This window comes from Coccinella septempunctata, chromosome 1 (assembly GCF_907165205.1).
Source record: "Coccinella septempunctata chromosome 1, icCocSept1.1, whole genome shotgun sequence".
Taxonomy (NCBI): Eukaryota; Metazoa; Arthropoda; class Insecta; order Coleoptera; family Coccinellidae; genus Coccinella; species Coccinella septempunctata.
In genome coordinates, this window is record NC_058189.1 from 60,264,801 (window position 1) to 60,292,542 (window position 27,742).

At 35.9% G+C, this 27,742-nt stretch overlaps 2 protein-coding genes across 2 annotated transcripts; one reads left to right on the top strand and one right to left on the bottom strand.

The window, feature by feature from the left end:
• Nucleotides 1-3,034: 3,034 nt before the first annotated feature.
• On the bottom strand, nucleotides 3,035-27,742 carry LOC123322568 (juvenile hormone epoxide hydrolase 1-like). Its single transcript, XM_044910513.1, has 6 exons — nucleotides 27,522-27,742; nucleotides 26,987-27,311; nucleotides 26,783-26,833; nucleotides 23,554-23,922; nucleotides 21,008-21,242; nucleotides 3,035-3,275 (listed from the first exon to the last, which is right to left on the bottom strand). Exons 1-6 carry the CDS (start codon nucleotides 27,732-27,734, stop codon nucleotides 3,056-3,058), a joined length of 1,413 nt encoding a protein of 470 aa, XP_044766448.1. The 5' UTR covers nucleotides 27,735-27,742; the 3' UTR covers nucleotides 3,035-3,055.
• On the top strand, nucleotides 16,551-17,575 carry LOC123322569. The gene is made up of 5 exons (XM_044910514.1): nucleotides 16,551-16,657; nucleotides 16,746-16,927; nucleotides 16,985-17,068; nucleotides 17,127-17,249; nucleotides 17,345-17,575. The coding sequence occupies exons 1-5, from the start codon at nucleotides 16,605-16,607 to the stop codon at nucleotides 17,476-17,478; spliced, it is 576 nt and encodes a 191-aa protein (XP_044766449.1). The 5' UTR covers nucleotides 16,551-16,604; the 3' UTR covers nucleotides 17,479-17,575.

Here is a 27,742-nt window from a genome sequence, read left to right on the forward strand (position 1 = left end):
CAATACAATCATTACGGAGGTGGACACAGAGGGTTAGCTCTGTGCAAGTTAATTTTTCGATTGATTGGCTATAGTTTTGTAGTTCGAATTCTATGTGTTTCACATTGATAAAAGGACAGTATTTCATACTTCACTACCTCGGAATGAGAATACAATATTGTCCCAATGGGTTAGTTTCACAAAATCAATAAAAAGAATTTCCTCCAAATGTATTTCAATTACCATTACCATCATACCATCCATGAAACGATTCAAATACGAGTATAATAGGTTGGGAAAAAAACAATTTTTTTTTGTGGAATTTACATCTTTATTTGCACCTTTATTTTTCTATATAGGGTGAGTCTTTGACTCGTACAAATATTTCAACAGTAGATTCTTGAGAACGAAAGAAACACTCTTTTTTTCTTACTACACTGCGCAAAAAAATTACGCACATTCTGAAAATCTCAATTTTAATGAAAGTTAACTCTACATTGACTTTATAACTTATTTTTTATGTTCTCTCGGGAAGGTTTTGAACGAAACAAGACACATTAAATGGAAGAAAAATTCAGGATTTCACCGAATCTTATGTGAAAGAAGAGAAATTAACAATTTTGAAAATACTGAAATGTTGATAAGTGATTTAATACTTGGTATTTCCAAACCTTGCGTTAATTACAGCTCGGCAACGACGGTTCATACTCAAAATGAGTGATCTTAAAATGTTCTGATCTAATCCTTCCCAGATCTCTCCGAGTTGGATTCCTAAGTCATTAAGAGTAGCTGGATGATTTTCTGAACTTCTCAACCTTCTATTGAGGTTGTCCCACACCTGCTCAATCGGATTGAGATCTGGACTTCTTGTTGGCCATTCCATTCGAGAGACTTCAACTTCTTCAAGGTACTCCTGAAAGATGCGCGCACGATGGGGTCTGGCATTATCGTCCATAAAAATGAAATTTTCACCAATGTATGGGGCAAATGGCACTACATGCTCTTCAAGAATGTTCCTTATATACTTATCAGCATTCATAGCTCCATTATCAACGACCACTAGGTCTGTGCGAGCAGTCAAAGATATTCCACCCCATACCATAATCGATCCTCCCCCGAAACAAGTAGTATTCAGGAAATTGCACTGAGCATATCATTCATGTGGACGTCTGTATACAAGGGAACGTCGATCACAATGGTAGAGGCAGAATCTAGACTCATCTGTCAAGAGAACTCTTTCCCAAACGGCCTCTTCCCAATGGATATGCTCTCTCGCAAAATCCAAACGCGCCCTTCGATGGGCTGGGGTAAGAGCTGGGCCTCTTGCCGCGACACGAGGCTTTCAATCATATTCTCTGAGGCGATTTCTTATTGTCTGAATGCTAATTTGCACCTCATGAGTTTGCTCGAAATGAATTTAAAGGAGGCGAGCGGTTGCAAACCGAAGAAATTCTCAAGTAACGTTCTTGAATGGCAGTTGTTACACGTGGTCTACCCTGTCCTGGTCTTTCATTCATACCTTTCTCCCTGAATCGCTGCAACATTCTGGACACACTTGTATGGGAAACTCCAAACCTTTCTGCGATTCTTGTGTATGTCCACCCTTCTTCTCGCAAAAATACCGCTTGGGCACATTCCTCTTGGGTCAAATTGCGTGTTTCGCGTTGCATAGCGATCGAGTGTAGAAAATCAAACGAAAGAAAAACTATTGATCACTAGAATTGATCGAGAACAACTGATTTTAGAATGGAGCCAATACATTCAAAATCTGATAATATCATCTTTTTTTATTCCTGCTGGGAAAAAACATCTGTATTGAAGAAAACCGTTGAAAGTGGATAACATATGCATGCATAATTCTGATAAAAATAATTATCATTGAAAACACCTTCAGTTGTAGAATAAATTTGAGATTTCCATAATGTGCGTTAATTTTTTTGCGCAGTGTATTATGTTATGCCAACAAAATTCTTCAAGAATATCAACTTCTGAACCATCTAGTTTTATTGGTTAGATATTCTTATTCAGGGATGACAATTTCAATTTCGTTTATAATGAAACTATCATCTTTTTTGATTTTAGCTAGTTATTCTGATGGTAATTTTGTTTTTCCAGGGGTGACACAGCTCATTATGAAAACTTAAAATGGCTATATCGTTTTATCAGTGCCGAATGGGAAAACATTTTATAGGAAAAGAGGGCTCTCTTGACCTCAACAATCTACTGTTAAAATATTAGTACGAGTCAAAGACTCACCCTGTATTTATTGTCATTTCGAAGGTAGCTCCATAATGCCACTCTCGTTGAAGTTTTGGTCCCCATTGGCAATCTTCTATTAATGCAAATTTCTACTAGGGAAGTTGCAATGCAGAAAGAACAAAAGGAAATCGCTTGGTCCCAGGTCTGAACTGCATATATGGTGGATACACCCATCAAAGCTCCTGGGGTTTCATTATAGACGTTTGTGGTCTTGCGTTAACCTGATGGAAAACAACACCTCTGTTTTCTTGTTTTCGATTTCATTTCATTTGACAGAGGTAAACTAATTCGATTCATTATGTTTATTTTGTCAATCGATGTTGCACCCAAACATTGACCTCTTTTTTGAATCTGGAATTGTGCAAATGACCTAAAAACGTTTTATGGTCGATCTTTAGCTCCCTGGCAATGCTACCACTGCCGCTTGCACTGCCAACAAGTGGAATGAGAAAGTTATTTCCCTATAAGTGGTTAAGAATCAAGTTCTGCGTCAAATTGGATCAAGAGCGTCTATTTTGTGCCACCCATTTCAAACAATTAAGTTTCTTAGTTGAGTCACTTTCGAAACTCAATGGAAAAGTGAGCTGTAGTATTTAAAAATGTCAAAACTCACGTCTGGTCTCATTTAAATGCTTTTCATCTTTATTTCAACCATTTCTTTGAAATTTTTAATAACATGGGAGATACAATCGAAAAACGGAAAAATCACCCTCTATAAGTGGCACATTCTTGCCTACAACTCCGCTCATGATAAAACAGAACAAGGATCATGATGTAGGAATCATAAGGAAGTTGGTTTCTTATTCCTGTGAAACATTTAATGGTGAAGAACTTCATTCTTCATCGAGGTCACCTTTTGAACAAAATCGAAAATATCTCGGGCAATAACGTTAGGTTTTTCGAAGGCAGCAAAGTGTCCTCCGTCGAAATCATTCACTTGGATCAATTTAGGAAATTTGTCCTCGATTAGAGCCTCAGGATTCCATTCTAAGTCATAAGCGAACCTTGCACACGCCGCTGGCACTGGTACCTGTTTCCTAAAACGAAATTTAATGAAAACTTCATTCTAGAGCCAGTTTCGAGTTTTCAAAGTGATCTGATTAGTGTTTTTGGGAATGTCAGGAAGATTATGTTTTTTAATGGGAGATTGAGGCATAATAGCAGAAAGGTCCATTGAGATTTAATGCCCAATAAAGTTTTTATTTGTTTCTCATTTGTAAACGTCAGTTTCCAAAAACACAATATTAACCAAGAAAGTTTATTTTATCAAGTCACCAACTTGTAAAACTGACAGTTAACTTGCAAAATTTTTACAAGTTAGTAGTATTATTTACATTAGAAAATTTTGTTTTATCGTCATATATGTTGAAAATCATGGTACAATTGTTATTTCCAGTAACACAGATTTTTGATGATGAAAGAGTTCATACTGATGATGATGAACCATCTGTTGACTCAGAAACTGCTGAACTCGAGGACTGCAGAACATTTGTACTCTCCTTACTACCAAATAATTTGCTAGAAATTTCGATTTTTTTGTTGACCGAATCATCGACATAACTCATCGCAATTTCGGTGCTCTTCCACCCTCCTGCACGCTTTGGTGCTAAAATATCTCCACCCGAATCCGCAACCATAGTAGCTCCAGTTCTGCGAAAAGAGTGGCCGGTGTATAACTCTGGGTCTTTTGAAGCTAAATATTTCGCTATTTGCTTTGGGACACCACCAATAGTGTGCTGGCCAGCATTAAGGGAAATGCACTTTCCATGTCGGTATGTCAAAAAAAATCTTAGGCTTTCTGTTCCAGGAGGCCGAAGATTTACATATTTTTTGTATAACATGCAGGGCTTGAAGCTGCAGCCATCATCGTTCTTGTTGTTAAATTTTTTGTTTGCCGCAATGTCACAATAACGTATTTTCCCATATCTTCTACATCATTCATGTTTAAGGAGAGAATTTCGTCACATCGACAACATCCAAAAATCCCAAATATTGTTACAATTTTCGCCAGCAACCACTGGTCATCAGGAGCATATAAAATAAATTGTTCAGCCTCTTCTTTACTCAATACCTTGGCCTTTTTTGGCGTATACCGCTCATTTTTTCGTTTCAGAAACGCTATTACCAAAGATTATAGAGTAGAAAGATAGGAAACGAAGCGACTAAAGTAATGTGAGCGCCATCTGTGTTTCAAATGTGTTTTTAAGGCCCTATGACTGGTTAAAATATCAATTCGAGGGACATATGAAATTTTGCGAGATGTCAGAGTCATATGGCCATTTTGATCGAACAGGTTTTGAATGTTTTGATTCTCGTATCCATAGACAACCTCGTATCGCCTTTTGTTTTTCAAGCCGGTTCTAGTTGCTGATTATTGAAATTTTTTTCTAATTTCTTGGCGAAAACCTCAGAATTTTGTTCGAAAATTGTATGGTGAAGAACTGTGGATCAGATAAAACGAATTTTACTAAAGAAAATGGAAACGTAAGTATTAAAACTGGTAACATGTGACTCGGTCATTCATTGATTTTTGTTTTCAGTGCTACGAAGTGGATAACATTTTCAGGGCGTAAAGGCCTGCAAACACTACTGACTGCACCATGTGCAATGAACATGGCCCAGATAATATTCCTTCTTATACTTATAAGGGGTGCATTGATTATCTGATAGATCCACTGCTTCATATTTTCAATTTGTCAATATCAAAGAATACTTTTCCCGATATTCTAAAAACATCGGTAATAACACCCATTTATAAGTCGGGGGAAATATGTCAAGTCGAGAATTACCGACCCATAAACATCTCGAATGCTTTGTCCAAGATATTTGAAAGGATAATATATCAAGATATAATACAAAATTCACATCTCAAGATTAATCCGATTCAGCATGGTTTTTCTAGGGGGAAATCGACGGTAAGCAATCTTTGTAGTTTTACTGAATTAGCAGCAGAAGCAATTGAAAGTGGTCATCAGCTCGACACAGTATATACTGATTGCGAGAAAGCGTTTGATAGGGTTAGCCATGCAATTCTTATTAGGAAGCTGGCTGCAGGAGAGTTCTCGAAAAATGCCTGTAGTTTCGTTGACTCATATTTGAGGCAGAGACAGCAGTTCGTCAAGATTGGAGGTGCATATTCTCGATCTATAATTCAGATATCAGGTGTACCTCAAGGAAGCATACTCGGTCCACTGCTTTTTTTGATCTTTATGAATGATCTTCCTGCTCACCTGTATTTCTGTGTGGCTTTATTGTTCGCGGACGATTTCAAGCTTTTCAGGAAGATTCTTGATCTGTCAGATTGCTGCCTTTTGCAAAAAGACCTAGATGAAGTAGAGCGATGGTTTAAGATGAACAAGATGTCTTTGAATATCAAAAAGTGTCATGTTGTTAGCTACACACGGAAAATGAATCCGATACAATTCAATTATACAATCGGTTCACAAATAATTGAGCGCAAATCGAAAACCAAAGATTTAGGTGTCATGTTTCAGCCGAATCTAAAGTTCAATAGCCACTTTGAATTATCAACCGCAAGGGCATATAGAATGTTGGGATTGGTCTTCAGAAATGCGAAAGATTTTAATTGTTCAACTATCACTCTGCTGTACAATGCCCTCGTAAGACCTCATCTCGAATATGCCTCGGTAGTTTGGATGCCGTTCACAGTCACTAACATAGACAAAATTGAGAAAGTTCAGAAAAGGTTTCTGCGCTATTTACACCTGATAAAATATAATGAATATCCATTTAGAATATCGTACCAAAACATGATGAAGGATTTCAGTATGATTTCACTAGATAATAGGCGTAAATTCAAGGCTGTGACCTTTATGTTCAAAGTTCTGAATAATGTGAGCTACCAAGATTGTGATTTTGTGAAATTTATTAATTTTAAGGTTCCCAAATTGAATTTGAGAATTTTAAACAAGGAACCTTTTCATGTAATACCTGGACACTTATCTCCTGTAAATTGTATGATGCATGTGTGCAATGAAATTGTAACAAAATTTGATGTGGATATTTTCAATACTACCATTAATGAATTGAAAACTATACTATTGTAGGTTAGAATATTTTCTCTGTATTGTCTCTGTTCTGCATTTGTAATTTACCTTTAAGGTGTTTATGTGGAATTAAATTGAATTGAATTGAATTGAACATTTTACTGCAAGTCGATTAAGAACTGTTCATCCACGAAAATTGTTGTATGCAGGAAGCATCCCTTACATGAAGGGCTCATTTAGGGGAAATTATAACTTTTACACGTCCATTCAAAGATTCTCAATTGCCTTCAAAATATATTCAGAAATACAAAAGTTTTATGGATTTCGATTTGCGAATCGGGTGACTGTCGAATTGTTGATTGGAAAGTCAAAGTTTTATGAAACCTTCTGTGAGTGTTCATTCGTCAATCAATTTGTATATTGTGTCATAATGAAGAAATCATGAAAAAGCATGAAGAAATTATACTGACGGGCTTGAATACAAGGCTTGTATACCTCTGTAAGGTTTTTCTCAATTGTGGTTCTGAAAATTTTGTAAATAATATGTAAGTAACGGAAATGTGTATCCTATGATGGTAAATTGCATATTGGTTCTTATCAATTTCTGATATAAATTGTAAAAATTCAACTCAGTTCATTGATTCGAAACGTTTCCCCAGAAAAAACACCTTTGACGTAACTATAGCAGATAACCATGTACTCTTGTATCCTAGTCAAAGCTCTATTCGTTGTCTATAATTTCAAATTTTTGTAAATTTCTTATAGATTGCAAATACAAATTTATCAAATCCAACAGCGCATTTCATTGATACCAATCGATTCCAAACAATGTTCAGATGAAAACTAACATCCTGGTCACAAAAAAAAATCATCCTTTTGTTTTGTCGCTCAGGATGTTTGTTTTCTGCTCTCAACAAGGTCAATATTGAAATTGAATAAAAGGAATAGAATTCGAATTTCGCGCCCCTCAATTATAAAAGAGAAAACTGTTGGGTGTTATACCCGTTCTCCCGAAACGTGAATTCCGCTAGATGGCACTATATGAAAATTTCTTTAACTGAACATATTTTCGTCCCACCAAGACAATAGCTCCACCCACTTTTTTCGCTACAAGACCTTTTGCCTGAGGGGACAGCAAGCGAAGGATAGTTGAGTTTCGGAACAGAAGACTGAATTTCATGAATTATGAAACATATAGATGTGACAGAATTACAAACACCGGAGGAGGAGTAGCAATATTGGTGAGAACAGATCTGAAACACTACTTTAAAAGTAGATCCGACGAAACACAAGGAAAAACAGAAAAAGTGACGATTGTTGCCGAATTAAATCGGCAAAGAGTCGAAATAACCTCGGCGTATAAGCCACCACAAAACAATCTATTGGAAGAAGAGATAAACAACATGTTGGAAGGATCAAACCCGAAAATCTCCATCGGAGATTTCAACTGTAAATCCCCATTATGGAATAGCATAACAGAGAAAAGAAATGGCAAAAAACTCAAGGATTTCGCCGAAAAACAAAATGCCATAGTTATTGGACCAGAGCTACCGACATATCTTGCTTTTGGAAGAGGAATACCAGATGTTATAGATATCGCGATATTGAAAAATATAACTCAAGAATTCTCGATTGAAACTTTGGAAGATGGAACCTCAAACCACAATCCCGTGGAATTGACAATTGGAGAAGAACCAAGAGAAAAACTGCTGGAAATGAGAGAATATACCAATTGGACTAAATACAGCCATTTAATACAATCGGAAATAACAGAAATTCCAACAATAAACACTCCAGACGATCTGGAATGTGCGGTTGATAAACTGGAAGAGATTATATTGAAAGCTTACGAAAAAAGCACGAGAAGAGTGAAGAGACCAGCTCCAAGTCATCCGCATGGCGATACGCCTAAAGAAGTAAAAGATCTTATACAAGAAAATCGAAGACTCAGAAGAATATATAGGATGAACAAAAATGATCTAAATAGAAGGAACCTCAACCGACATAGCCAAGTTCTGAAAAATGCCCTGAAAGATCTAAGAACAAGCAGATGGAACAAAAGGGTTCAAGAACTGAATACAATCGATCATTCTGCATGGAGAATGCAAAAAAGCCTACGAGGAGAAAAGACTAAAATTCCACCCCTACACGGAGAAAGGGGAATGGCTTATACCAATACTGATAAGGCAGATGCATTGGCGGACTCGATCGAACGAGAATCGAGAATAAATTACAGGATAGACGACGATAATGAAGATTTGGAAGAACTGGTTGAAGAAAATGATGAAGAAATGGATGAATTACCAGCGACTGCTGAAATAGACAAGCCAACATCGCCAAATGAAATCAGGGAAATAATTAGAAGTTTGAAGAAGAGGAAAGCTCCCGGAAGCGATAAAATAACGAATGTTATGTTAAAGAAATTACCTAGAAAAGGTATAGCCGCTCTAACTAATATCGCGAATGGAATTATGAGGACAGAACACTACCCAGAAAAATGGAAAACAGCAGAAGTCATAGTATTCAATAAACCATTCAAAGAGAAGAAGTTTCCACAAAACTACAGACCGATAAGTCTACTGTCGGCTTTAGGAAAAGTAGTAGAAAGAATTATCGCCACGAGGCTAAATGAGGAAACCGAAAATCTGAAACTAATTCCACCAGAACAGTTCGGATTCAGAAGAGAGCATTCAACAGAACAACAATTATTAAGGCTCACAGAGTACATAACAGAGGGATTCCAAAATAAACAATCTACAGGTCTTGTTTTACTAGACGTCGCCAGAGCATTCGACAGAGTATGGCATGAAGGATTAATATATAAGATGAGATGTGCTGGATATTCGATCAAAATATGCAAGTTGATACGGAATTATCTCAAAAATAGAAGATTTTACGTGAAAGTGGGAGGAGAATGCTCCTCAACAAGAGATATAGAGGCTGGAGTACCCCAAGGATCAGTACTTGGGCCACTTCTGTACAACATATACATCCACGATATTCCGAAAAATCCAAGAACCATGCTAACGTTATATGCTGACGACACAGGCATAGCAACTCGACACCGAAATCCTGAAATAATAGAACGAGTTCTACAAGAGTCGATTGACGAAACAAATGACTGGTGCATAAAGTGGAAAATCAAGCTCAATGGACAAAAGAGCCAAGCAATATTACTACAGAAGAGAAGACTGCGACCCACAACGAAACTGGATGTTGACGGCGAAGAAATCGACTGGAAAAATGAAGCCAAATATTTAGGAATAACACTTGACAAAGGACTTACTTGGAAAAGTCATATCAAACAAGCAATCGACAAAACGAAAGCAGCGATGAATAGACTCTATCCTCTGATAGGAAGAAGAAGCCACATGTCGAAAGAGACAAAATTGAAGATAATCAAAGCCGTTGCTAGGCCTCAACTGACTTATGGATCAGTTGCCTGGGGTTTCGCGGCAAAGAGCCATATCAAAAGAATTCAGGCCACTGAAAACAAGCTGCTACGATGTGCAATAGATGCACCTTGGTTTGTCAGGAATAGACAGATTTATAAGGACCTGAAATGAAGGAAACCATAACGGAATTCATGAACAGAAAAGCAGAGAAATTATTCGAAACAGCGAAAAACCATCCGAATCAAGAACTCAGGAGACTAGTGGACTACCCAGAGGAAGACAAAAGGAGAATGCGAATTTACCGAAGGAGACCAAGAGATCAATTAAAAAGAGATTAAAATAACAACTTATTGAAAAATTCAATAAAGTGTTAATCCAATAGAGGATAAACACATAAATCCCAGCACGATAGTGTGCGAGAAGAAAACCGACCAAGAGATGAACGGTTTATAGGCAAATGCCCGGAACCAAAATTCAAGAAGCAGTAGGGTTTTTAGTGGGTCTCGAGCTCAGAGAGTGAGAAACCCCACACTGTTCCCCCTCAGGAGATGAGGGTGGTTCGTCTGTCTTGCAGATTTTCCCCCTGCTACACCAAAAAAAAAAAAAAAAATAGTTGAGTTTATGTGTTTATTATCCCTAATAAAAGGGTCTACTAAAGATTTGGTTTATTTCGAATCACCCCACTTATAGGAGTTTCAGCGCGATGTTAGTAACAGAGACGCGAAAATAAGTATTGTTGAAAATCGAAAAATTCTCAATCGAGCTTTGGTATGAAAGGACCTGAAACGAGCACAAAAATATGTAGACATTTCATTGCCTCAGCTAATGATGCTTTAGTATCGAGAAAGAACTGAAATATCTTGCAGTATACAAATTAACAGGCCTTGAATTAATGATTATAGCTGTGATGATAGTGAATAGGTATAATTATTTAGAAACTGATGATCTGGGAACAAACAACTGTATGAAATTCGAAATATTTTATTTTGAAAATTATTGCCGTGTTTCATTTTTATCCCGTGCCCGCATTCCTCTTGGTATTCTCCCATCTATTGATTCAGGAAGAATGCAATTCATATAGAACTGCTCCAGCTTTGGCAAGATGATATTTTTCCATAGTGCCTCGTCACATTCTATTCTTTCTATTTGAAAATCATCATCTGAATATAGAACGAAATCGCAAAAAATTTGTTTACAGATATTCAATTGTCTTTGCACTTGATAAAAATTTTTATGAATTTTTTTCAGCCTAAAAATGATAGAAAATGATATTTCTTCGAAGATAACGAATTAGCTTAGAATTACCTCATTCTACCATCCTCGATGGTGAAGCAGTGCGGTTTCTTGTAGTCCCTTAGCTTTCCTTTGATTGATTGGAGACATTTGACCTCTATCAAACCATCGTCCCCAACCAATCCATAAGGAGAGGCTCCCAGGAATGGATACTCAGGGTCAATAAATTATCCGCACCGGGTTACCCCTATATTTTTTTTTATGTTCTTACAGTGTTATCGCCTTACTTTGGCAAGGAGTGGTTGATTTTTTTTTCACCACTGAACCAAAGTTCGAGGATGTTAGATAGTCCTGCCTGCATTGCCTCCAAAGTGCATTGTCATGCTGCCCACGAGTTATTTCTTCCAAAACTTTGACGAGTCAGATTTTCTATTTCTGAGAATATCTGAAAATTCTGACTTCTTGGAGGACATTTCTTCCTCAGTGATGTCAGGTTGGGCAGCATCTGGTCCGTAATTGAAATCCGGGCCATTGGAGAGAGTTTTCTTTTCTCTTTCTTGAAAAGGTCAATAATTTCTCTCTTCTCCTTTCATGAATTTTCCTCCTCCTAACGAACTGTGTTCAGCCCTGAAGGACCTCTGCAAGTGTGTAGGTGCCAGGCAGGACCCAGCAGCATGGGAAAGGGCCGCTACGTAAGCCCGAACTGTCTATGAAACGGACTCCCTAAAATTCACCCTCTTACTTACAATATCAGCCGAAACTTTCGATGACTCGTAAAAATAACGAATTTTCGAATTTTATATGTTTTATATAGGTACATATCATTGAACTCTAAAAGTTCTTATAGAATTCACATGATGGTACATAGAATGGTACATATAGTCGGACACCAAAACGTTATTTTCACGTAAAATTTATGAGGATGTTATAAATCTTGTCTGTTTTGAATTTTCTGCAAGAGTCGAGTACCACCCGTCTTTTTGTTATCATAAAATTAACCCTCATAAAAGCTGGTCGACTGTTTGGCCATAAATCTCAATGCAAGAGCAAAGTAAATTGTAATTGGCTACTCAGAAATAGGAGGGTGGAGTTTGATGAGAGGCGGGTGAATTAATCTTATTTCGTCCAAAAATCAAGGAAAATTGAAAAAAAATTAAATTTTTTTTATGTTATCATGAAGAAGGTCTCTTTAAGAAAATACTCTCGTTGATCATTTCGAACCATCACTTCTGCATTCGAATTTATACTCATATATAAATACCACCATTTTCAAACTGAGTTTAACAGAAAAATATTCATTTTTTTTTCAAAAACGAAACGAGAGTCTCTTTGTTCCTTCCTTCTGATTGTATATGTTGAAAATCAGATGAATTCATCGATCCGTTTTTGAATTAAGATGGAAATAAATAGCATTGTGAAGCATAGGGCGAATGGAAGTATTGTACAACCCAGGGGGGTGCAACTTCCATAGAATAATGTTGGTTCGCACAGAAGTGCTGACATCTATAGAGTATGTCCCACTTTGATAGTTACTAACAAAGATTATAGAGTATAAAGATAGGAAACGCCCTCATATCGCTAGTGCTAAAAACCGACTACATTTTGGCCAGTGGAAACTCATTTGACAATGAGATGGCGCTGAAAACGTATCGTCAATACAGAAAAACTGTTTGATAACAGTTTTCTGTTTTATAATTGAGGGGCGCGAAATTCGAATTCTATTCCTTGTATTGAATTTCAATATTGACCTTGTTGAGACCAGAAAACAAACATCCTGAGCGACAAAACAAAAGGATGGTTTTGTTTTGTGATCAGGATGTAAATTTTCATCTAAAGATTGTTTGGAATCAATTGGTTTCAATGGAATACGCTGTTGGATGTGATAAATTTTTATTTGCAATCTATAAAAAATTTACAAAAATTTGAAATTATGGACAGCGAATAGAGCTTTGCCTAGGACCATAGACCTAATAAAATATGGACAGGCCCTGAGAGAGAGAGGTCACGAGTAGTACGTTAGAAAGAGATGGACATATGGTAGAAAATGTCAAAATCATATGTTTATTGTTTACTGTTCAGCTACTATGTTTTCACATGATATTTCATTCTCGTCACAAACAATTTAGTAGAAATCTAGGTTTTTAGAATCGACTGCTACATGCTAATAAAGCGAAAGTGATTTATTTTTGGAAATAATAGACCAATAAAGGATTTTCTTTGTTATCTCATGTATGTACATATATAGGACATGATTTACAAAGATTTACAAGGAATATACCTAGTCTACTTTCTATATTTCATAGGGCCACAGCAAGAATTTGTAGAGGTGACTTGAATTTCGAGATAGTAGATATATTATTGAATATTATAAGGAATGTTGTTCTAAACGAAGTAGTTACATATGTACCATCACATTCTATTTCAAGGCATGTCCGAAGAAAATACTTAACTCCAATCTGGATTCAATATTAGCACAGTATAGACACCAACTTGGTGTCTATACTGTGATATTAGGAAGAGAAGAGATGTAAATCATTCAGTAAGCCCTGTGACATCGGCAAACTCAAAACTCAATATTTTCTGTTGATCAGTGTCACAGAAGTCTAACACTGGAAAGCCACACGATAAAGAAACAGGAGAAGTAAAATATTACTGCCAGGAGTGCCAGAGAAGGGCAACTAAACCACCTGATGGAGAACCTATCAAAATAATTGAAAAAAAAAATTGTGAATGATTAATCATCATATATATAAATATTTCCCCGGCAGGAAATGTCATATTATTTGTGAAAGTATCAATAAACATACTCAAAATTATTGCCTTTTTCTCTATACCACACATGTTCTTGCTCAAGGAAGGCGAAATGTTTAAAAAAATTCACTTTAACGATTAATTTTTCTCTGTGCAGCCAGAACGCAAAGCAGGGGTCCTTTTATCTTCCCAAATCACGAGTAATTTCAGTGTATATGAAATCAGACTCTGGCGAATGAGATAATAGTGTTGTTTTACACAACTCTCAAGTTTCTTACATTAAAAAAAATCAGAAAAAAAATTTTGTGTATGGTTATCTGGTGTTTTTTCTTTGCAAAACGTTTTGAATTAATAAATTTAGTTGAATTTGTACAATTTATATCAGAAATTAATATGTACCAATATTCAATTTACCGTCATAGGGTCATAGGATATATATTTCCGTTATTTTCATATGATTTACAAAATTTTTAGAACCACAATTGAAAAAACCTTACAGAGGTATACAAGACCTGTATTCAAGCCGGTCAGTATAATTTCTTCATGCTTTTTTATGATTTCTTCATGGTATGGTCTCTTCATGACACGAAATATACAAATTGATTGACGAATGAACAAAACACTCACAGAAGGTTTCATAAAACTTTGACTTTCCAAACAACAATTTGACAGTCACCCGATTCCCAAATCGAAATCAATAAAACTTTTGCATTTCTGAATATATTGAAGGCAATTGAGAATCTTTGAATGGACGAATAAAAGTCATAATTTCCCCTAAATGGGCCATTCATGCGAGAGATGCTTCCTGCATACAACAATTTACGTGGATGAACAGTTCTCAATTGAATTGAAGTAAAATATTCATTGCACATGGTGTAGTCAGTAGTGTTTGTAGGCCTTTACGCCCTCAAAAATCCACTTCGTAGTTCGTAGCACTGAAAATAAAAATCAATGAATGACCGAGTCACATGTTACCAGTTTTAATACTTACATTCCCATTTTCATTAGTAAAATTCGTCTTATTTGATTCACAGTTCTTCACCATACAATAATTTTCGAACGATATTTTGAGGTTTTCGCCAAGAAATTAGACAAAATTTCAATAATCAGCAACTAGGAACGAGCTTGAAAAACAAAAGGCGATACGAGGTTGTCTATGGATACGAGAATCAAAACATTCAAAACGTGTTTTGATAGAAACGGCCATCTGACTCTGACATTTCGCAATATTTCATATGTCCCTCGAATTGATATTTTAACCAGTCTTAGGGCCTTAAAAACACATTTGAAACACAGATGGCGCTCACATCACTTTAGTCGCTTCGTTTCCTATCTTTCTACTCTATAATCTTTGCATCAAAGATTATAGAGTAGAAAGATAGGAAACGCCCTCATATCGCTAGTACTAAAAACCGACTACATTTTGGCCAGTGAAAACACGCGTGACAATGAGATGGCGCTAAAAACGCACTCTCAATACAGGAAAAATTTTTGATAACAGTTTTCTGTTTTTGAATTGAGGGGCGCGAAATTCGAATTCTATTTCTTGTATTGTATTCAAATATTGACTTTGTTTCTATCAGAAAATAAACATCCTGAGCGACAAAACAAAAGTATGGTTTTGCTTTGTGATCAGGATGTTAGTTTTCATCTAAACATGGTTTGGAATCAATTGATATCAAGGAAAAACGCTGTTGGATGTGCTATATGTTTATTTGCGATTCATGAAAAATTTACAAAAATTGAAATGGTGGGCAATAAATGAAGCTTTAACTAGGACACTAAAGTATATGGTGATCTGCTATATGTCGAAGGTGTTGTTTATGTACAAAAGGTTGTTCTGAATTAATGAACTTAGTTGAATATGTAAAATATACATATATCAGAAATTAATATGAACCAATATTCAATATACCATCATAGCATACATATTCCAGTTACTTACATATGTAGGTATTATTTAAAGAATTTTCCTCGGAATTTTCAGAACCATACTTAAAAAAAACCTTACAGGCATATGCAAGACCTGTATGTCAGTATAGTTTCTTGGTGCTTTTTTATGATTTCCTTATGATATGGTCTCTTCATGACACAATATACAAATTGATTAATGAATGAACAGAACACTCACAGCAGGTTTCATAAAAATTTGACTTTCCAAACAACAATTTGACAAGCACTCGGTTCCCAAATGGAAATCAATAAAACCTCTGCATTTCTGTATATATTGAAAGAGTAGCAATTGAGAATCATTGAATGGACCTATAAAGATCATAATTTCCCCTTAATAGTCCGTTCATGGAAGGGATGCTTTCTGCATACAACAATTTACGTGGATGAACAGTTCTCAATTGACCTGCAGTAAAATGTTCATTGCACATGGTGTAGTTAGTAGTGTTTGCTGAAGTAATTGTCTTCACGTCCTGAGAATTTTATCCACTTCGGAGCACTGAAAATTAGAATCAATGAATAACCGATTCACATGTTACGACTTTTAATACTTACGCTTCCATTTTCCTTAGCTGAGTGAAAAACTTAATCACGTAAAATACATTATATTATTTGATCCACAGTTCTTCACCATTCAATAATTTTCGAACAATATTTTGATGATTGACCAAAAAATAAGACAAAAAAATTCAAACATCAGCAAAAGGAACGAGCCAGATAAACAAAAATCGGAATGACAATCAAAACATTCAAAACCTCTTTGATCAAAATTGACGTCTGAAATCTTAAAAAATTTCATATATTTCTGCAAATGGCACTCAAATTAATATTTTAACCAGTTCTAGCGTCTTAAAAACACGCGTGACAAACAGATGGCGCTCAAATCGCTTTAGTCGCCTCGTTTCCCATCTTTCTACTCTATAATCTTTGCTTTGCATCTTACATTTGGCAAATCGTTTTGCGCAAGTCAAAGTTTGTCGAATTTCAAATTTGAAAATTTTTGATTTTGTTAGCTTTTTGGTTATTGAGAATGCCTTCGAAATATTGTTGTGTTCCTAAATGCTACAATAAAGATGATAAATGGTAAGTTAAATATATTATTGAATCCACGTAATTACTAAATGCAATAAACCCATTCATCTGAACATGGCGTCACTTATTTAATTCCTAGCTATAGAATAACAGAAATCAAGGACGCTCAAAAAATTTGGATTGAGAGAATTGGAAATCCAGACCTAGCAAATTTGCGTCATGCATCAAGTGCAAGTATTTGTAGGAAGCATTTTCATGCAGATTGCATAGGCTCAGATGGAAAATTGAACAGATTTGCACTTCCTACACTGAATTTACCAGGTAATTTAATACTCCTCTCTATTATAATTATTTTTCAATTAGAAGATTTATTTCCAGAGTACGTGAATAGTCGTCCAAATGACGATTTGTTTTTATATTCACCAATTGCATCTAAGCCAGACTCGTCCAGGAAAATGCAAGGCATGTAAATATATTTCAACAAAGCTGAATTTTTTAAAATATTTTCCATTGAATACAGATTCCATGAAAACCATCTATTTATTGGACGAGGTACCGGATCTAAAGGTTCACGTTCCCAAGAAGGTATATACCAGGGATGTTATTGGGAACGAATTGGCAGGTCCCAGCAGACATACAGAAGGTTTTTATATTTTCTGTCATTTCAAAATTTGAAAGCCTCTCATGGATGATATTCATTATTGGGTGATATTCATTACTAATGTTTTATATTTTTAGTCTCGGAACTGGAATCAAGTGAGGTGCAGATTGGAACAGAAACCAATCTTATCGAGGATATTCCTACATCTGAAGAGCTTCCTAGTACCAGCAGAGATACAAGAGGTTCTTATTGTTGCTATATACTAAATTAACTACTTTCTTGTTTTGTTTATTCTTTATATAAAATCATTCATCAAGATCATTTTTCAGACTTTGAACCAATAGATAGTTTGCCAAAAATGGTAAAAAGAAGAAGAAAAACTTGTTTTCAAACTGCCCCCCTGAAGAAGCAATTGAAATATTTCCGCAGGAAGGAAAAACAGGCCTGCGCTAAACATCAAAGTATGAAATCCAAGATAAAAGCTCTTCAGGTTTCAAAATATCTGGAGAATCTGGAGAAGTTGAACAGAACAACTCAAAATTTCTTTTTGTCTCAAGTAAGAAATCAAAGATTGCGGGGAAGAGGTCGTCGTTTCACTATCGAAGACAAAATTTTTGCACTTTCAGTTTATAAGCAGAGTGGAAAGGGATACAGATATTTGTCCAAAATTTTCAGTTTGCCCTCGAGAAGAACACTATTAAATGTACTGAATGGAATTCCTTTTGATTGTGGCATCAATAGTCAAATTTTTTCGAGCTTGAAAAATGCAGTGGGCAAATTGAAAGTTTCGGATAAATATTGTGTTCTCATGTTCGATGAGGTTGCGTTGAGCCCTAGTCTTTCCTACAATTTTTCCAAAGATTGTATGGAAGGACTAGTTGATTTGGGCAGTGGTGATCGTCGAGGGCAGTTGGCAGACCATGCTCTCGTATTCATGCTGAAAAGTATTAGTGGCCAATGGAAGCAGCCCCTTTGCTATTATTTCGTGCAAAATTCTGTAAAAACCAATGATTTGGTGAAAATTATAAAAGATGTAGTAAGACATGTTCGCCAGGCAGGCTTGCAGATAGTGGCAACAATATCTGACCAGGGAGCAACTAATGTTGCTGCTATAAATAAACTTATAGAAGCAACAAGAGAATATTGTTTGAGGAACGAAGTGGAGAAAAACCTACAAGGTTATCTAGTGGACAATGATGAAATTGTTCATCTTTATGACCCACCACATCTCCTCAAAGGTATTCGGAATGCCCTCTTGACAAAAGACTTACACTTCTGTCAAGATGGTGTTCAAAAAGTTGCTTCCTGGAAACATATTGTTGACGTCTATGAAATTGATGCTGCAGTTAATATTTACAGTTCAATTTCTAAGCTGACTGACGAACATGTCTTGCCCCATAAAATAAAAAAAATGAAGGTAAAGAATGCAGCACAAGTTTTCAGCCGGTCACTGTATTCAGTTATGAATCTCTTAGCCGAGTCATGCCGAGAGAAACTGCCAACATCTCGAACTTATTTAGATCCCTCGGCGTCACAGACTGCTTCCGCCTTACTTTTTTTTGATGGGCTCTTTGACAGTGTCAATGGACGCTCCCAAAGCGCCCCTAAAGATAAACCCTTGACAGGTGTGGTGACAGCAAAATCCCCTCATGTCCAGTTTTGGTACACCTCCCTCCCTATCCTGAAATCCATGTATTTCATTGAAAGACCTTCCAAAAATTCCGTCATAACCCCCTCCTTGAAACATTTCATATTCACAGTAAAAGGCTTCTTATATATTTGGGAATTTTTGAGGAAAAAAGGTGTAAAAATGATGGTTCCTCGTTGTTTCAACCAGGACCCATTAGAAAATTTTTTTTCTCTTATAAGAAGCCATGGATATCGAAATGTTAATCCTACATGTTCCAATTTTATTGCTTCCTTTAAGTCCCTCCTTATTAACAATTTGCTGTCATCACACTCACCTGGATCGAACTGCGAAGAGGATGCTGCTTGTGAAGCATTGGACACTCTCAAAGAGTTCCTCACAAAAAAAATTGGTGACACGCGATCCAAATCGAAAGTACTTCCACCTATTTTTGAAAATTGGACGATGCAGAATTTTGACATCGATAGTGATTTGGGAACACCCTATGTGGCAGGTTATTTAGCCAAAAAAATAATGAGAGATATTAATAAATGTTCAAATTGCTTGGAGGTTATTGAGGCATATTGCAGTATACCAGCAAATTCCTTGATTGAAGCGAAAACGTATCGCCACTGCAAAATGATGAGACCTTCCCGAACATTTATTAGTATCTTTCATTGTTTTACTAAAGATGTCCTTACCCATATACCTCTTCTCATCAATCAGTTTGATATGAGAGAAGAAATTAAGAATTATATTAATATTTGTTCTGTTCAAACCATCAAAATATAGGAAATAAATTAGTAAATTTTTCGTTGAAATTCATAATATATTTTTATGAAAGAACTGTAAACAAAATTTTATGTGGAAAAAAATCAATTCGATTCAACGATCCTATAATGAAGATGGCCGCGGAAAAATTTAATAAAAAAAGGAGAAAATGATTGTTTTTCCACATTGCATTTTAATCATTGTTCTAGCTTTAAATTTTTATTGTTTTTATTTATTATATTTATTTTTATTATTATACACTTAAATTCTACTACCTTTTTTGCTTCCTTATCCTTTCAACTCTCAAAAAAGATTCACAAAAAATCCACCAGAGGGGGCGCGAATGCGATGAACGTTTAATAGGCATCTGTAATTTTGTTAACAACGCTGTCAAAAGCAAGCAGGTAAAAGTGGCACAGAGATAATAGATGTCGCGATATAAGGAACCATATTTTTTTAAAGAGTTGCATATCTATAGGTTATCTATGGTACAAACTTAAACAGTTTTTCTGTATTGATGATACGTTTTCAGCGCCATCTCATTGTCAAATGTGTTTTCACTGGCCAAAATGTAGTCGGTTTTTAGTACTAGCGATATGAGGGCGTTTCCTATCTTTCTACTCTATAATCTTTGGCTATTACCTTTTGAAATCTGCAAATGACAACTAAACGTCATATTTTTCAATGAATTTTTTAAGGAAAACAAACCTGCGAACAGGGGCATTTTCTTTAATTTCCAAGCAACTTTTCAGCATAGACCATTTTGCCCATAAAGTATTAGGGCTGAATCTAGCTGATAGTTGAATCAAGAAGACCAACAAAACATCTTAAGTTACCCCAATCACACTATTTTTGTTTTGCCACTTTCTGAAGTCGTCGTATTCTCGCTCGTACCTTGAAGCTGATTTTGCAGGTAATAAACTTGAAGCTACACTGCTGGCTGCCTCAATAATTTCTTTTGGTACATTCATTTTCGCTTTCGCCAAAACAAATGTAAAGAAAAATAAACAGACATGTTCATGGCAACGCTTCCATAGCTTACGACATTTGCGACAAATTATTGAGATTTTTTTGGAATTTATCTAACCTTTTTACAAATGAGAAACAAATAAAATATAAAATAATACACTCAAGGTAACGGGTTTTACTGGCTCAAGGATATCCTCCATTCGCCAGTAAAAATCCTCTTACCTTGCTAGTAATGCTATATACTATAAACTGTCACTTTTGAGAGGGGAAATTATCGTAATTCAGTTTCAATTTGAATTGTTTCCAAATTGTTTTATTCCCACTGTTAGGTTGTTATTTTTTCTTTGTGGCTGATAATGCGTAAATTTCCTGAGTAAACGCCTCCACGCACGTTGAAAATTTCTGAATGTACATATTCAACTCTGAATCTCACCTCTCCAAATCCCAGGTGATCATATTCGTATTGTAACTTTCAGCATATATCCTCATCGAGGTGGTTATCGAGTTTGTCACCCAGTAAATCATTATGTTGTCCAGTAGATCTTCCATTTTGTACTTTTCGGTGAGACCCCCATCCTCTAACAGTTTCCAATTTGGATTCGTCCAACTCACGAATTTTTCCAGGATGTAAGCTGCAAGACCTGAAGGAGAATCCGATAGAGCTGTACCTGATGAGAGAAAGAAATTTGGTAAGATACAGAATGGGTAATTCATGAGAATGATTCGATAATGCACTTCTTCAGAAAGATTATCGAATTAGTCTTGGACTCTATAAATGAAAGTGTAGAAATGATAGACTGCGAAAGTTTATTTTTCAGTGCTATGCGTATTTGAATAGTCGAATAGCAGATTCATAAAGAGGAACTTTATGTACAAGGTGCCTAAAAGAGTCGGTAGTGGGTATTTCTCTTTCGAGTACTACTGAAAATAAAAATAATGGCTGATTATTTAACGGGTAATTCAAGTTATAAAAATTACGAGGATGTATTGACATCTAGTTAGCCTAGACCAGTTCCATGCATAAAAAAAATTGCGTTACCATACCAACGAACAATAACTTATTAGAAGTGAAGTTTGAGGTCAAAAAAGTAAACCAGAGTTATGCAATAAATTAAAAGAAAGAAGATATCCACCGAAATTGTGAAACTCGAAAAATTGGAGTATCGAGCCATCATCAAGTACCTGTATTTAAAAGGGTTAAGAGGTAAGCAGATTTAGGAAAATATGCTTAATACCCTTGTTGATCAATGTCCTTCGTATGCGACAGTGAAAAATTGGACTGCAAGCTTCAAAAAAGGTAAATTTTCCATTGAAGATGATGACCGATCAGGAAGGCCAGTTTCTGTATCAGTCCCCGAAAATATCGATGCAGTTCATGACATGATTTTATCAGACCGTCGAATTGGGCTAAAACGGATATCTGAAGCACTGAATATTTCATACGAACGCGTTCATCATATAGTTCACGTCAATTTGGACATGAGAAAAATTGCTGCAAAATGGATCCCCAAATGTTTGACTTTTGACCAAAAGCATGCAAGGGTAGAAGCATCGCGTTCGATCTGTGCTCGATTTGAAAACGATGTAGACGTCTCAAACAGAATTGTTGCTGTGGATGAGACTTGGGTACATTTCTACGATCCAGAAACAAAACAACAATCGATGGAATGGCGACACTGTGGTTCTCCAAAACCTAAGAAATTTCGTGTCCAAAAATCTGCTAGAAAAGTTCATGCTTCAGTTTTTTGCGATTACCATGGAGTAATCATGATTGATTTTTTGGATAAGGGTAGAACAATAACCGGAAATTACTATTAGACATTACTGAGCACTCTACGGGAAAAAAATAAAGAGAAAACACGCGGAAAGCTATCCAAAGGTGTTTTGATTTTGCAGGACAACGCCCCTGCACACAAATCTCATGTTGCCATGCAAAAAATTCGTGATTTAGGATTTGAATTACTAGAACACCCCCCTTATTCACCAGATTTGGCTCCATCCTACTATTATCTTTTTCCTTAACTTAAAAAACGTTTAAAAGGTCGTAAATTTTCTACCAACGAGGAGGTAATAAAAGCTGTGGAGATCTGGTTTGAAGAGCAAGAAGAAACATTTTTTTTGGAATGGTCTAGAGACGTTGCAGGTTCGCTGTAATAAATGTATCCAATCAAGTGGAGAATATGTTGAGTAATAAAATATTATTGGCAGTCTTCCAGCTCCAAACCAATAAGACGTTGGAAAAGCATTTTTTTCACCCTTTAAATAATCATTCAAAATTTGGTTGAACATCTTGGAACACTTTTTTTTTTGGTGGTATTTCACCACATGCTACCGCTATTCGTTGTCAAAGTTAGTTAGCTTATATCCATAACACTCTCACAAAAATGTTTGATCTGAAAGAACTTAAGGGGCTCAGTGATATTTTATACAAGGGGTTCCTAAATTGGAGGTAACAATGGAAACAGTAGATTCCATGAATAAGTTTTTCTCTTACAATTTCTACATTTCACAAGATATTCAATTGAAATTCAGCATGAATATTATAATTAATAGTCCACACCATGTGACATGCCAATTTCAGTATTATTATTATTATTATACTAAACTTTATGGCCTCTTGTGATTTATTCGTATTAGCTACCCATTGCGAGAAAACAATTTTGAACGATTCTCCCGAAATCCTCTGAAAAATCCAAGTTGTCAAAAAAATTCAGAAAGCTGTGTTGAATAAATTTAGTGTTAGTTTTGACACATCAAATAAAACTGGGTATTTTTATCAATTAATGTGTTTTCACAACTTGTTCTGATACCAATCCAAAATTTAAAACTTTAACACCCTTATCTCGAAAACGAAACGTTTGCGATCCCATGTTTATGGGACTTTTTTCTTAATATCACTCAAAAAAGTACTCACTGAGGCACACTACAGACCTCACATATTCAACCTACAACAAAATTATTCAACCTTCAAATGCTCACCAATGGTATCGGGCTTGGTAGTTTGAATATGAAAATACCCCATCTCCTCGAGAAACCCTGCGAAATACCCGGATAGGGGATAAACCAAGTGTTGTTCATATTCCTTTTTAACAATCAGCGACGGATACAGACTGTACAGCAATCTTTTCAGTATAGAAATGGGTCTGATGGACGCGCACATATTTGAATGCATCCCAATCACGTTTTCCGGGAATAGAATGGATATATGGGGCGCCATTATTGCACCCCAATCTCCTCCTTGTACGAAGAATTTGTCGTGATTCAGACGCCCCATTAGGTTCTTCAGGATCACCCCCATCTGGACGACTCCAAGGCCTGGACGGACTGCCGAATCAGAAAATCCAAAACCAGGGTGAAAAGTGATATTAGCTTGTATTCTACGAAGGGAGTGGGGTGAGTTTTTGACTCTTACAAATATTTTAACAGTGGTTTATTGAGGTCAAGAGTCACACTTTTTTTTCTTTACCATTTTTTCCGAATCGGCTCGGTTCAATAAATACAGGCTGTTGAAAATCTATAAAAAATGTTATTTTCAGTTTTATATCACAAACGGTTTCATCTAATGAAATGAATTTCGGAATATAGTGTTAAGTTTTTCATTCATTTGATAAATCTTCTTCGAACACAATATATCACCCACGTATTCCAGTTTTCCCATTATGACCATGACCTACCACAAAAATACCAAAAATTGAAAAAACCCAATTCTTGAAACTAAGTTGGACGCCATCTACGAGAATGTATTGATATCTAGTTAGCCATGTTCCATGCATGAAAAAATATTGCGTTACCATAGCAAAGAACAATAACTCGTTAGAAGTGTCAGTGTGAAGTTTGAGGTCAAAAAAGTAAACCAGAGTTGCGCAATAAATTAAAAGAAAGAAGATGTCCACTGAAATTGTGAAAATCGAAAAATTGGAGTAACGAGTATACAGTACCTGTATTCAAAAGGGTTAAGAGGTATAAGCTGATTTACGAAGATATGCTTAATTCCCTTGGTGATCAATGTCCTTCGTATGAGACAGTGAAAAATTGGAATGCAAGCTTCAAAAGAGGTGAATTTTCCATTGAAGATGATGACCGATCGGGAAGGCCAGTTTCTATGTCAGTCCCCGAAAATATCGATGAACTTCATGACACGATTTCATCAGACAGTCGAATTGGGCTAAAACGGATATCTGAAGCACTGAAACGACGAACGCGTTCATCATATAGTTCACGTCAATTTGGAAAAATTGCTGCAAAATGGATCCCCAAATGTTTGAATGTTGACCAAAAGCGTGCAAGGGTAGAAGCATCGCGTTCCATCTGTGCTCGATTTGAAAACGATGTAGACCGAACTGTTACTATGGATGAGACTTGGGTACATCTCTACGATCCAGAAACAGAGCAACAATCGATGGAATGGCGACACTCTGGTCTCCAAGACCTAAGAAGATTCGTGTCCAAAAATCTGCTGAAAAAGTTCTTGCTTCAGTTTTTTGGGATTGCCATGGAGTAATCATGATTGATTTTTTGGATAAGGGTAGAACAAGAACAGGGGATTACTATTCGACATTACTGACTCTTGCACACAAATCTCATGTTGCCATGCAAAAAATTCGTGATTTAGGGTTTGAAATTCTAGAGCACCCCTCTTATTCACCAGATTTGGCTTTATCCAACTATCAACTCTTTCCTCAACTGAATAAAGTTTGAAAGGTCATACATTTTCTTCCAACGAGGAGGTTATAAAAGCTGTTGAGGTCTGGTTTTCAGAGCAAGAAGAAACATTTTTTTGAATAAATAAATAGCTGTAATAAATGTATCCAATTAAGAAGAGAATATATTGAGTAATTTTGTTTGGTTCTAAAGTAGGCTAAGAATCTTTCAATACAGGATGGTCCAGATCGTAGCCAAGAAATTTTAACCACGTATTCTACATCAAAAATAAGCCCTAGTTTGTCATATAAACATATGTCGAGAAATGCTTCCTCTCCGAGATACGGGGTGTTAAGATTATAGAAAAAAAAATGTTTTTTATTAATAACTTTCACACTGCTTGAAATATTTTTATGAAATTTGAGACATAGGTTTTGAGCATCAGGGAGCACTTTTTGCATGATATCATTTCTTTTCTATGCTACCAGTGGCGCCCGTACTGCAGCGAGACTAAATATTTTCAGATAAAAAATGATACGCCACTGGTTTTTCCGATAATAAAAATTACTAACCAAATCCTTATTTAATTTGGACCAAATTCTGTCTCTTGACTTTTTGCGTTTCCGGTTAAAAAAATAAAACACATTCTCATGCATGAAGAAATCGCCAAAATTTGATATGGTATGTACATAATAATAATAAGACTATTTTTGCTATATCAAATTTTGGCGATTTCTTCATGCTTGAGAATGTGTTTTATTTTTTTAACCGGAAACGGTGCCTATGTCTCAAAATTTCATAAAAATATTTCAAGCAGTGTGAAAGTTATTAATAAAAAACATTTTTTTTTCTATAATTTTAACACCCCGTATCTTGGAGAGGAAACATTTCTCGACATATGTTTATATGACAAACTAGGGCTTATTTTTGATATCGAATACGTGGTTGAAATTTCTTGGTTACGATCTGGACCATCCTGTATATCCCCGTAATGAATATTTGTAAAATAAAAGTATTCTTCATATTTTGCGCCGTTCTCGACTAATTTGTTGTTCAAAAATTAAAAAGTATCTGTGAAATAGGAAAAATTGGATACTTTGGCTGAATACAACCTTGTTAAAAGATCCACAGATGTGTAGTATCACAGATTCAGCTAGTTATTCTGAAATTAATTTGCTTTCTCAAGGAGTGGCACAACTCATCATGAAAATTTAAAATGGCTATATCAGGGCCGAATCAAAAATAATAATAGGTATAGGAAATAAGTGTTTCCTTTGACCTCAATAATCTACTGTTAACATATTTGTACGAGTCAAAGACTCATCCTGTATACACAGAGACGTTTCCCTTAAAGCAAAATTGACTTCAAAATGCAATGAGAACTTTTTTAAACGTTTGCTTCATTTTTTCTTCCTAAAATTCGCACAAGATTTTATGATTCAATAAATCACCCTTTGTTTCATCAGGTATCTGAAAGAAGGATGTAAGCAAGTAAAAGTTTATAGCTTTTTTGGAAATCAACTGAAAAGTTTGGGTTGGATACCAGGATAAGTATAGTTTCACCAACCTGGCAACGATGGGGCAACAACTTCGAATACAAAATCCCTACCCTTCTGAGCATGGGCGCCCGCAGAAATTTTTCTCAGGGGGGGCAAAATATCATCTACGATTAGTTTTACTGAAAGAAAAATATCTCTAACGGTGTCTATCAGAATCTCAGGAGGGGGCGTGGCCCCCCCTGGCCCCCCCTGCGGGCGCCCATGCTTCTGAGGCGTTGTGAGTAAAGGAATGATATCGTAAAATTCTCTGACCGATCCAGGCCAGCCATGAATCAGTAAAAGTGGAAAAACTTTCAATCCTACAGGGTCCTTAGGCTTTACATGAAGATAGTGAATGTTTAATCCCTGGATGTTGGTTTTGTATTGGGGAAACTTATTGATGAATTTCTCTCTTTTCCGCCAATCATACTCATCCAACCAGAAATTTTTGAATTTAAATAGGAGTGCTGAGGAAGTTCCATAGGTTTGATAAGTATTAAGAAGCGTGGTGGAGGTAGTTTTCGTATTCTTTAGTCTGATGCGAAGGTCCTCCAGTACCTAGAAGACGAAACTGGATCAAAATGATGTAGAGATTAGGCAAAATACAGCAGACACAGCTTCGAGAAATATTTATGTCGAATTAGGTTGGTATCTATCAATGAGATGCTCATCAATATGTAGAGAAGAAGTTGGCTACACATTTATATGTGCCAATAATATTTTGGATGCACCATCATAAGCAGAAACATGAAACAATGATGAATCTACCGTATCTGAGATATTTATTCTGAACGGATATACATTCTCATCAATCTTAGAATTATAATCTCCCCACCATTCGTTTTTCACTTCAGGTAAAGGCGGTTCATATATCAGAATCGAGTAGATTCGAAAAACACCTAATCCTATTGTCAAGCATAATACCGAACTGAATGAAATAAACAACTTTCCCATAGTTGAGTATAATTTGAAATAAATCATCAGCCACA